Here is a 12,584-nt window from a genome sequence, read left to right on the forward strand (position 1 = left end):
ACATTAAAAAGACTAGAGAGGGTTAGGAGGTGTGTTTTTTGGAAGGTGACTTTTCCTTGCAGCTCACAGAAAAAAATTTTAGTTGTGGTAAACTCTGTAGGTAACTCTTTTTTACCATGTGAGAGAAAATATTTAATGGTGTAAAAAAAGGTAATGTGACCTTGAAAGACCCCCTCCTAATTCCAAAAAGGCTATTCACTGTATATATATATGCCTTTGGGTAGCAGGCTGGTGAGCATTCTGAACATTTTCTATGGGATACCAAAATGTTCTGGGTTTCGTGCTGCAAACAGTAGTCAGCATGTAGTTAGCAAATGTGCAGCAAAGAGAAAAGAATAAGAAAAGACAGAGTCGCTTCTGCAAGGTTAAGAAGTGGTTCCATGGTTTAGGAATTTGACCCTCAAGCAGGAGGTGACAGTGGGACATGCAGGCTAGAGCATCCACCTGATCAGCAGTATCAAGGTGAGAGTGGGCTGGCTCATTGTTTTCTTTATAATGGTAACTAAAACTTTTTTTATGTTTTTATTATAACAATAATCCTAGTAGAATGCTAAGTAACTAAGATTTTTAGGGTTTAGAGGAATACAGCTGTTTGAGAGACTGTTTTCACCGTGCGTTGATCAAGTCAATGGAAAAGCCCCGTTAAGTCAATGGAAAGACTTTTGATGCTTTTAATGGCATTTGCATTGTGGCTGTGGTTGTTGTGATTTTTTCATCCAATGCTGTAATGGTCCTATTTCTTCGAGAAGGAGCATGGTATTAAGACAGCAGATCCATTCTTAAAACGCCTTTTTTTACCAATGTTGTGTGGTAAATGCGGCATCATAGACCAGTACCCTACTGTTTGTGTTCACAGTACAAGGAATAACACAGCAGCAGTCTGAACCACCTTTCTTCAACATTGCTGCTGTTTATGTTCATTGACTGGTGGTGTCCTTAGTTCACTTCTGTGAGGCTTACCACTACAGATATTTGAGCTGGGGCTTCTACATCCTGAAGTAAAGACCTATTTATTACAAAGTGTTGTAGCTTTGGCCTTTCTCTGCTATTATGGTCAGGGAAGTTGTCATCCCCCATTTTTTTATTACAACCCCCAACCCAAAGCACTGAGTACTTAGATGTCAGATTTAAAAGTCAGCTCTCCAGTTGGGGTATTGACACATACATTTTTAAAAGTAATCTAAAAACCTTATAAAAATATTTTGCTGTTTTTCTCCTCCTCAGTTTCTGTTGAGATTAAATTTGCAGCAAACATGTTACACTCGGGATTGATTTCTTCAGTAAAACGTGCCATAAATTAAACTCCTCTGTAACAGGAGAAGCCTCCACAGCTGTAACTCCGAGGCTGGTAGCAGGGTCTGTCATCTGACAGGGGCGTTTTGGTTTGGACTGCAGTACCCCATACCTGACAGCCTCGGGTGCACCAGGAGTTTAAATCCCGTTTGCTCCAAGCAGAGCTGCAGCTGAATGATAGCAAACCAGATTACCTCCTTACACGGCAGTATTTACTGGCTGCTTTTCCGGAGCAGAAGAAGAGAGGAAGGTGTTTCCAGCCGCCACGCCCGCACTACAGCGGTGCACCGGGCAGCTGTGCCGCTGCGTCCGTACCAGCGGAGCTGGGTCGCCCAGGCACCGCAGCCCGGCGCCGCTGGAACGGGGGGCCGAGGCCAGCACCGGCGTGGTGGCTGGGCTCTGCGGTGCTGCCGTGGCTCTCCTCCCTCGGGGAGATGGGCAGCCAGCTGAGGCAGCCTGCGCCCCAGCCCCGCGGCGTGCTTTTCCCCTGCAAAGGGAAGAATAACGCAGTCGGTGCTCCCGCCGTTTCTGGCAAAGTACAGAAGCAACTTTCTGTAACTTCTCCCCTCTCAGTTCTTGGAATAAAATAAAATTTAAAAAAAAAAAAAAAAAATAAAATAAATGTCTGATAGGTAGATTGCTTGGGTTAGGGGCTTACAGGAGAGCTAGGCTGAATTGTTGGGGAGCTAGTACTTTCATGGCATGTTCTGTGTATTGCTAACCAAAAGAAAGCTGATCAAATGAGTGTGCTGCACAGCTAAGGTCCATTTTCCAAGTGGTTTTGTTGTTGTTGTGTTTAACTTATATTCAAATCCCAACACCTGAAAAGGAGAATGAAAGAAAAATTGTTAACTATTCCATTCTGCTGTTTCTTTTTAAACAAGTACTCGGCCTCATGTGGTTTGGTTCTTTTCAGAAGGCAGGGCTCATGCTCATTTACATATGCTGAAGAACAACAAAAAAAACCCCAGAAGTAGTATTGGGGGTGGGAGGAGAAGGGGAAAACCATTAATTTCTTCTCCGTTGCACGAAAGAGTCAATAAGTCAGAACTCTTCTTTTTGTCCCCTCTTTTCCTGTCCCAGGTAACCTTTCAAACTGAAGTTGAGAATATAAAAATACTGATTTGACTCCATTTATGCTAGCTATTGCCTCTGTATTTTTCCTCTGCAGCATTCTTTATGAATTGTCTTATGCCATAACTCTGGAAGGAGACTGTTATTCATAATATTATTTCAATGGAAATGACTTATTTAATAGCAGTTAGATCCAAGACAAAAATGCCTTAGAGCAGATAACATAACCAGATGGGGAGAGAAGGCCTTAGATGCGATGTCTGTATTTTTCAAGGCACCTTAGACTTTCAGCTCCAGAAATACATCCTCAGTGGCTTCTCTTTGCTCTTCCTGGACCCTCCAGGGTAGCTCTACAATAAAGTTTAGCAACCAAAGCTCTAGCTATTGCTCCAGTTTGCAGAACCAAAACTCTATGTCTGCCCACATTTTCACTGCTTTCCTCTGCCTCAGAAGTCTTGAAGCACATCAACTATATGTTCTGGTTTTTTCCAGTTCTCCTGGTCTGGAAGCAGACATGATTAGTGTGGACTGGTGCAGGGCTGCCTCAATATTTTAATATACTGATGTTCTTGTGTAGTGCATTGGGTAAGATATAATTTAATAGAAGTTGGCAAGACTGGAATGTTTGGACAGAGCCAGTCCCAGCAGTGCAGGAGGCGAGAACTGAAGAGTGCATTTTTTAAATGCTGCTTGTGTCCTGCCTGTGGTTATCCTGCAGCAGGGAGAGGGAAATTAAGTCTTTGCATACTTCTGGAGAAACACATTAATAACGACAGTACCACAATGAGGCCTCTGTGCTGCACAGAGTGTTTTACTTCACAGGTACTGGCCTAAAAGCATGATGTGTTTGTGTCTCTTTGCATTTAAAGACATTTCAGAAGAAAGTAGGGGTGTCTGCAGTGTATTCACAGACAAAAGTGTATGTACTGGTTCAGTGTAACACAATGACGTGAATAATATTTGCCTGAGCTACTACAGAGACTGGGGAATAGTTTTTCTAATTTTAGCAGTGTCCGTGATCAGCTGGCCAAGGATGAGACAAGATGCCTAACGAGTGCTTGTACTGCCTGGTATTTGCTGCAATACTTCTATGCGTGTTGGGGTGAATGAGGTAGGAATCTTTTGCTAACTTGAGGTCTCTGGGCATGAAGGCTTGCTGTTCTGGCTGAAGGACAAATAGATACAGCTTCCTCTGAGGTTAATCTGAGGTACCTGCTTGTGTATCACTTGGTACTCACCCACCAAAGCTAAGGAGTAAGGGCATCCATTGTTCATCCAGCACCTACGGGCTGAAAGGATGAAAGGCTGCACTCTTATCAGGTGTTTATTCATTTCCTTTTTATTAGATTTTTTTTTTCTTTTGGAACCAATAAAACCATTTTTATTGCTTCAGAACAGCCATCCATTTTGCTTTGTTCCATGCTTAACAGGCACACCCATTTTGGCCCTTTCTCTGAGACAGCAAAATGCACAGAGGCTTGGCGCAGCTCCTGCATGCTGCATCAGTGTTGTGTTGCTGTTGGTAGATTGCATGCCTGATCCTCGTTTGTCTTAACGTATCAGGAAACTCTCCAGAGATCAACTGACAATACTGGGATTGTGTTGGTGGAGTGCTCACTGTGTTGTTTTAAGGAGAAGTAATAGGTGGTCAGCTCCACACACAGTCTCATGCTCCTGGAGTGGCAGATATGAACTGTGTCCTGGTTATGCTGCCAGCTTAAGCTGAGGACCAAAGGGATTTCATTGTGAAGACAGTGAGCTGCCTGCAGGTGTTGTGGAGAGGTTTAGTGAGGGATTCAGTGTCAGTGTGCTTTTTAAATTATTTTTTATTTTTTATAGGTTTCTGTTGAGCAATCTTAATACCATGCCATGAAGAAGAAGGAAATATAACTGAGATTCCAGTTTGGCTCTCATGATTTACCATGAGATTTGCATGTCTTTTTAGAGGTTTTACGAATATTTTTCCAAAGATGCATTAATTCCTAAGTCCTGGGCCTTCCAAAGAGTCTGTTCCTCCCTCCCCCATCCAACACTTACACAGTGTGCCCAAGGACAGTTTAGAGGAGCTGCCTGACTTCACTGGTGTAGTGATGGGAGAATTGGAGATGTTGCTGGGTAGGAAGACAAGGACCAAGGCAAGCAGAGAAAAGGAGCTGGGGAAAACGGGAGAACAGGTAAAATTGATGGAACTTGAATTTACATGGGCTGAGTGAAGTAACTAGAACGAAGCCTGGGGTGAGGGGTGAGAGTATAAGCAGATTTTGGCTTAGAATGGGTGGAGCAAGCAAATGGATCTAAGTAGAAAAAATGGGTGAGAAATCCAAAGTATGGAAAGAAGGCAGAAAGAGACCAGAAGACTGCAGGGGATGAGGGCCAGTGTGAGAGCGAGGACAAACCTAGCATGCAGTCGGGAAGGAGAGGTGACTAACCTAGGCGGAGGAGCTGTGGTGTGTGGAGAGTTGTCTGTCTGCAGGGAGCAGAGCCAGCATGAGAATCTGGGAACAGAGCACTGAATCTGGGGAGGAAGAAGAGTAATTCAGAGAGTATGCTGTCTCATTCTCCCGAGTGGGAATCCTGGAGACTTTTTCCCTGCCTGACATTGAGGCAGTCCTGCTGGAAGAAGCTGTATGTGCTTGTCTGCTTAAAGTATGCGTGTATCCGTGTTATTTTTGCTTCCACTCTGGTATTTAGGTGGCTATTTTGGGTGCATCTATAAGTAAATACCACAGCATACTGAGTCTCTGGTCTTTCAGCAGAAACATGTGGTCGGGGTGTGTGTAGGGGGGGTTGTTTGTGTCTGCCGAACAGTCTGTCCACACTGCAGGACCAAGATACCAATGTGCTCAGGTCAGCCCCGCTTCTGTGGCCCTCACATGTGTCTGTCTCCATCCCTTTCTTTTCCCGTGCTGAGGAAAGTAGGTTTTCCCTGAGCAGCATCCTTCTGTCTGCTGCTCGGGGCGTCCCGTGGTAGCCAAAAGCGTAAGGGATCGCCATGAAAGCAGTTACACTGTCTGTAGACAAAGCTTTTCTTAAGCATGCCAAGGAAACTGGAAAAACAGGAGCTTTTTTTTTTTTTTTCTCCCCCTTCTCCTAAACCTTTTCAGTACAACATTAAGTCACTTCCTGTAGTTGCAGTAAGTCGAGAGTTTCTCTTTTTTTTTTTTTTTTTTTTTTTTTTTGGATCCTTCACACACAACCCCACACCCCCCTCCCCGTCCTTCCCGGCTTATATGACTTTAAGGGGACGCGGCTTCCAAACCTCTCCTTTTAAAAACGAAACGGGGAGCTACATTTCGCTTTCAGCCGCTGTGGCAGCCCGCTGCTGCGGCCCGGGGGGGGGGCGCGGGGCGGGCCCCGCACCTCGGGAGGCAAGGAGGGAGGGAGGGAGGGAGGGAGGGAAGGAAGGAAGGAAGGAAGGAGGGCGGGCAGCGCTGCCCAGCGGCCCCGGCGGCGGCGGGGAGGGAGCGGGCGGTGGGGAGCCCGGCGGTGGGGCCGGGGCTGCGCGGGTGCGGGCGGCTCTTCCTTATGGGGTGAAGAAGGAGAGCGCCGGGCGGGAGGCAGCGCTTCAGCCAGTGACACATGAAGCTGGGGCTGCCATACGTGGCTGGAAAACTTGCGGTGCGGGGGCAGAGGCATGTGGCTAATTCAGGTAACCGGAAAGCTGGCGTTCATTATTCCTCCAGCTCGTGATTCGCAACAGTTGTTTTTCCCTTTTTTTTTTTTTTTTTTTTCCCCCCCCTCAAGTGGGACGGGAGGAGCAGGTTGTATAGCAGCGCTGCGTATAAATAGCCAGCCCAAGGAAGCCCAGCGGATCTGGTTGAAGTTTTATTTAGATTGTTTTGGGGACAGGCGAGCCCTGTGTCTGGAGGGCAGACGGGTTTTCCTCACGTGAGAGGCGACAGTGACCCTCAGCAGTGGGATTCGGGACCCTGCTGGAAGGGGGTCCCGCCGCCTGTCTTGGTGCTTGGGAATCCATGCAGTTTAAAATTAAAGAGGCAGAGGCACCGGTGGAAGTAACGTGACTGAGGTGAGGGCAAACTGGAATTGCTGCTCTCGTGGCAGCAGTTCCCAAAGCCATAAAACAGCTGCAGATCTGTGTAAAGTCTAATGGCATCGGTTGCGTAAGGAGCAGGGATTGGAGTTCCTGTCGCCTGCTCGAACGCACCCTCTGCAGAAGTTGGTCTCCGGATGATTCGTGCGGTACGCTGTAATCCTGTGGTCTTTACGTGACAGTATAGGGTGTGTGAAAGCTTGGTGTGACACAGGAAGACCATGTCTTCCACGGATTTGGGGAAAGACAGCTTTGAGCTACAAGCTGTGCCACGTCTGTGCCCTTTTGTTAACAGAGGTTATCTGTGTGTATGCATGTGTACACATTTATGTGGGTATGCACTTCTCAGCATTCGAAAACCTACTGATTAACTTTTAAAAAGTTAATCGGGATTTAGTGTTGAGGGTCAGTCAGCGGAAAGCTGGTCTGCTTGCTGAGCTGCAGCAGCAGTTTCTGCCTCTGGCATGCTGTGAGCACCCATCTTTCTGCGCTTGTGTTTCAGCGTGTAGTTTACTGAGACATAGTCTGTTTTCCAATGCTGATTTTGTTTCTTCTTTTCCAGAAAAAGAGGAAGCTATTATAAATGGAGAAGATGAAAAAGAACGGAAAGACCCCTATTTTGTGGAAACACCTTACGGTTACCAGCTAGACTTGGATTTTCTGAAGTATGTGGATGATATACAAAAGGGGAATACCATTAAGAAACTAAACATCCGAAAGAAGAGGAAAGCCGTAACAGCCTTGGCAGGTACCAAGAACTGTGGTGGCCAGTGTAGCAGCTGGACCTCCACGGAGTCTCTCTCTTCGTCAAACAGTGATGAGAACAAGCAGTCTTGTTTGGCAGCGAGGAGTCAAGTAACTTCATCCATCTCTGCGAGACCCTCAGTTTCCTTTGAAGCCTCTCCTTCCTATTTAACCGTCCCCGAGAACAAGCAGCTTCCCCCTCCCTCCCCGCAGCCTCCTCGGCACAACCTCCATGTAACAAAAACCCTCATGGAAACGCGGAGGCGACTAGAGCAGGAGAGGATGATGCAGGTCACGCCTGGAGATGTCCGCAGGCCCCGGCTTTCCAGCTTTGGAGGCATGGGCTCCACGAGCTCCCTCCCTTCTTTCGTGGGATCCAGCGGGTACAGTCACATGTCACAGCAGCTGCAGAATGGGTATCAGGGGAACGGTGACTACGGCACCTGCTTCAGCTCCTCCTTGGGCAGTTCCATTCGTCACAGCCCCATGAGCTCAGGATTATCCACGCCGGTCACCAACGTGAGCCCAGTGCATCTGCAGCACATCAGGGAGCAAATGGCAGTTGCCCTCAAGCGTCTCAAGGAGCTTGAGGAGCAAGTCAAGACCATTCCTGTGCTGCAGGTCAAAATTTCAGTGTTGCAGGAAGAGAAAAGGCACATGATGGCCGAACTCAAAAACCAGAGGAAGGCCACACAAAATGACACATACGGTTTCAGAAAGCGATCCTACAGTGCAGGAAATGCAGAGCAGTGGGAGCACATGTCTCAGGTGAGAAGAGGTGGAGAACTGTACATAGATTGTGAGGAGGAGGTGGAGAGCATGGAGCAGAGCTCTCAGAGGATAGAGGAGTTCAGGCAGCTGACTGCTGAGATGCAAGCCCTGGAGAAAAAAATCCAGGATAGCAACTATGAAAGTCCAGCAAACCTTCGGGTGAACCGAGAAAGCCTGACGAAAGAAGCCCGATCTGTTGCTGTAGGTGCTGATGAGAACATGAACGATGTGGTTATATACAACAGATCTGCGAGGCAACACAAAGAAGTAGCTGTGGGGACAGAGAAAGAAATGAGAGAGTCTGGGGTTGGGGTGACAGAGGCCATGCTTGGCTTGTCTACAGAAGTCGAGAAAGAGATAGAGCTTCAGCAGCAGACAATCGAAGCCCTGAAGGAGAAGATTTACCGGCTAGAGGTTCAGTTAAAGGAAACGACCCATGACAGGGAAATGACCAAATTAAAGCAGGAGCTGCAGGCAGCTGGGTCTAGGAAAAAAGTGGATAAAGCCATGATGGCTCAGCCCCGCGTCATCAGCAGGATGGTGGAGGCCGTTGTACAAACGAGAGACCAAATGGTGGGAGACCACGTGGACGTCACCGATTCGTCCGTGGGAAACCACCTGCAGACGAGCAGTGTCGGCACCTCCTGCAGACCTGCCGTGCGGAGCGTGGCTGTGGGCCCCGAGCTGCTGATGAGCCGGTGGCTGGTGAGGGAGAGGGCGGAGGTGCGAGACCAGGGCACGGGGAGGTCCGTTGAGGTGCACAATAAGGCGGTGGGCGCAGCGGCGAGCGTCTGTGAGGCGGGCGTCAACACGGAGGAGCTGGCAGGCGTGCCGAGCCCCCGCCGGACGGCACGGGCGGTCGGAGCGGTGAGGTCTGTGGGCTGCGGGGATTGCTCAGTGGATGTGGTGGTTTGCACCCCCAAGGAGTGCATGTCCCGCGAAACAGCGACAGAGGCTGTACCCAGGGCAGAGGCAACGGTTATGGCCGTGCCTTCTACAGCTAACCGGCAGACAAGTACTGTTTTGGAGATGGTGAGCCAGTGCACTGGCACGGAGGTGGCCTCCCTGTCAGACTGCGGGACAAACACCACTCTGAGCAGCTGCGATAAACAGACCAACACGGAGAGTGTGGAGACACGGAGCGTGGCAGTAGGAGACGGCCGGGTGAAGGACATACACGCGTCTGCTAAAACACGTTCAGTTGGCGTGGGCACCTTGCTCTCTAGCCACCCTGACTTCGAGAAGCCCTCTGCGATAAAAACCAAAGACTGTGGCGTTGGACAGATAAACGTTCATGAGAACTATCTGGTTGGTCTTAAAATGAGGAGCATTGCCTGCGGACCCCCTCCGTTGCCAGTTGTGCCAGCTGGCACCAGGAGCATCGGTGTTGGTGGAGAGTCTGTGTGCGAGCCGGTGAGTGGTCTGTTGGAAAGCCCTCTGCCTCCACCTGAGCTGAGGACAGGCTTGGATCACTACATTGAGCGCGTGCAGAAGCTGCTGCAGGAACAGCAGATGCTGCTTGCTGAAAATTACAGTGAACTGGCAGAAGCCTTTGGGGAGCCCCACTCCCAGATCGGATCTCTCAATTCACAGCTCATCAGCACCCTCACCTCCATCAACTCCGTCATGAAATACGCCAGCACAGAGGAGCTGCGGAGCCTGGACCTTCAGAAGCAGTGCATGGAGAGAAGCACCACGTCAGGTAAGCCCCGCATCCGGGCACACGTTTGGTCTGCTCGGTGCCGGAGCCGCAGGTCAGTCCCCTGCCAGGCTCCCGCGCAGTCTGGAAGCACGAGCGTGGTCCTCCCCAGTGAAACACGGAACATAGCGCTGCTGCTGAGTGTGCCTGCTGGTTATTCTCTCCAGCCCACCACTGGTAACTGAAAAAGCAGAGGTGGTCTTATCTCTCCCACTCCAGCAGACTGAAGGGCCTGAACATGACGATGGTTCCAATCATGTAAGAGAGGTATCTAAAAGTATGCAAGTTTTGATTGCAGTGAGGTGTTGATTCCATTTTATAACTTTAAGAGCATTCGAGTTTAATGCCTGTGGGTTTGGAATTTTGTCCTTCCTTTAAACTTGGCGTGCAGTTTTTGCAAACTATGGTGTCAGATTTGTCAGAGTTGAAAGTTGCATTCAGCATCTGCATCAGACTTGATTCCACAGATGTTTCTTTGGATTTTGTAGTCTTTCTTCCATTGCCTTCGTGAGTCTTGTCTCTCAGCTGGGGAGCTGTGGGGTGCTTTCCCTGTTCCAGCAGAGCTGATTGCTTTATAGTAGGCAACTCCAGAGTGCTTCACAGAAACCACATCTTGCATCTTTTCTGTTCCAATAACAGTTTGTCCTAATCCCTAATTACAGCCTCATGTTTGAAAGGCATAAGCTGTAATTACTGCTGGAGGTTTTGGTGACACTCAGGAAAGGCAAGAATTGAGATTTAAATACTCGCTGCATTTTATTTATTAACTTTAAAACTTATACAATTAATTTGAGGGATTTCTTTATTCCCTGGGGTAAAGTTACTTACTAGTTCTTCTTCTTAGTATTATTATATTATTAATATTAGTCTGCTAGTCTGCTTTAAAACTTAGCTATTTTTTCTAATATCTTATTGGTGAATCCAAACACATTGCTGTTAAATTTATAAACATTGGCTTACTGGAAACCAATATGCAATGCCAAGCAGTGGTTGTTAGATACCGTCTTCTTGGTCCTGCTATACAGTGACTGAAACAAGGTTAAGGAAATCGGAGAAACTTGTGCAAATTCATCTGTATAGTGGGTGCTGAATTGGAAAAAAAATCCTGAGTAAATACCATTTAATGCTAGCATAATATTATTGACTAATGCACTGCTATATAAAGCTCTTGCAGCTTATTTACTGTCTTAAAATTTGCCTATTTTTGTTAAAAGGTGACTTGGTAAATCTCTTTCTCCTCAGTGTTCATGCGCTAAGTGGAACCATCCATTAAATGAGCTGAAGTAAAAATTTTAGCTTCCCATAGTAAAGCAATAAGCAACATTTATGTAGCGGTAAAGAAAACATATGATATCCTGTCTGCTTGCATGCACTATGATACTATATATGCAATATTATTATCTTTCTGGTATGGACTTTATATTTTGGACTTCTTACAAGTAATGGTGCTATAATAATAAGGGTATCCAGCAGACACCAGAAGTGTCGTTAAAAACAGTGAACCAAAATTTTTACTAGCTGTAAATCCTTAACTCCTTTCCCTGCTTTTACTGCACAATATCAAATGTGTGGTCTAGAGACTTGAAAGTATTTCGACACAGGTGGAGCAGTGGATCGTATTTTACTGAAGATGCTCTTACTCGGGTTCAGATTTCACATTCTTGATAAAATTATTCTGTAATAATTTTATTTTAGCTTGTAATGCCATTATCTTTAGCTGTGGATGCTGAGTGTAAAATCTCTTTATTTTTAGTCCCTGATGAGAACTACATGCCAGGACCGCATGCATAAATCAAGCTCTGGGCTATAAGAGTTTAGACCCATGGAGAATTGGAGTGGGAAGGAGGTCATAAGCCTGAAATGTTTCCCCTTCTCTTTCAATTAATTTTGAAAACATTGTCTCCACTACATTTATCTGCTAGTCCTGCTGCCTGTTCCTGTGGTTTTACAGATCATGTATTACTTTTTTCTGTAGAAGGATTTTTGCTGAATGAATCACCAACTTAAATAATTCTGTAAGCACTGGAACTAATAAAGACTTTTTTTTTTTTTTTTTTTCCCCCATGCATCAGTATCTCATGATAGCTTGTGAGCTCTTAATAAGTCTTTTCTCACATTTAGGTCTCTTGCATGTAGCTTTTCAGGTGTCTTGTGTGTGAACTCAACCAGCATCCCTTTCTGGAGGCCTGGCATCTCAGTCTGATTTCTCTAAAGCTTGTATAAATACAAAAATCCTTCAGAGCAGTGAGTCTCTAGTCCAGTTTGGTTAAAATGAGCAATCAGGTTTAAGTTACTAAAGAAGCATGACTATGTAAGCCTCAGTTTCGTGGGAAAACAGGCTGAAAATAGAGGCAGAAGTGTCGACTTCAATTTTTTATTCAAAAAAACATCCACAGGAAGCACCTCTTAGAGGCCAGGTACTTTTTGGGTAAAAAGTTAAATGTTAATGCCATGTTAAAGGGTTAGTGGTCCATACTGCTTCTGACACCCGAGGTAGCACATCAGTCAAATTCTCAGCTTTAGAGATTATTTTCTCCCTGCTGATGCTGGGGAGAAGGGGACATGCTGCAGGGGCATCTGCCATCTCACGGTCCCTGACGCCGTTTGTGGCAGGCGATGGAGATGCAGGCGTGGGGGCTGGAGCCAGCTGCACAGGACCGTGGGCTGGCGCTGCAGCTGGCATCCTGAGATGCAAGCCGGACGGACCTCTGAGATGACCTCTGAACCGGGTCTGCTGGCAATTAGTATATTGCTTGTCGCAAAGTAAACGCCTTCACTTCCGTAACTAAGCAACTCCTATTTACATATGCAGTGTCTTTTGGAAGCCCTAGTGACGTCAGGGAGATCAGACCCACTGGCCAGACAAGCCAATTTCCACTCCTCAAAGTCAGGTTTGCCAGCATTGGCACCCTGTATGTGCCAGCTGGATCATATCGATGTGGGTGACAAACC

At 47.0% G+C, this 12,584-nt stretch overlaps 1 protein-coding gene across 3 annotated transcripts in view; it reads left to right on the top strand.

Annotated features, from left to right (window-relative positions):
* Window positions 1–12,584, top strand: part of KANK1 (KN motif and ankyrin repeat domains 1) — a 130,693-nt gene that overhangs the window by 95,723 nt on the left and 22,386 nt on the right. For 2 of the 3 annotated variants that reach the window (XM_032981918.2, XM_032981919.2), the window contains exon 4: window positions 6,981–9,635. In XM_032981918.2, the coding sequence (XP_032837809.2) occupies window positions 6,981–9,635 (2,655 nt within the window). Of the gene's footprint in view, window positions 1–5,844; window positions 6,017–6,980; window positions 9,636–12,584 lie in introns of those variants that run through there. The other variant, XM_032981917.2, reaches the window with a different exon arrangement.

Source organism: Tyto alba, unplaced genomic scaffold (assembly GCF_018691265.1).
Source record: "Tyto alba isolate M040663 unplaced genomic scaffold, T.alba_DEE_v4.0 Super-Scaffold_42, whole genome shotgun sequence".
In the NCBI taxonomy this organism is placed as follows: domain Eukaryota; kingdom Metazoa; phylum Chordata; class Aves; order Strigiformes; family Tytonidae; genus Tyto; species Tyto alba.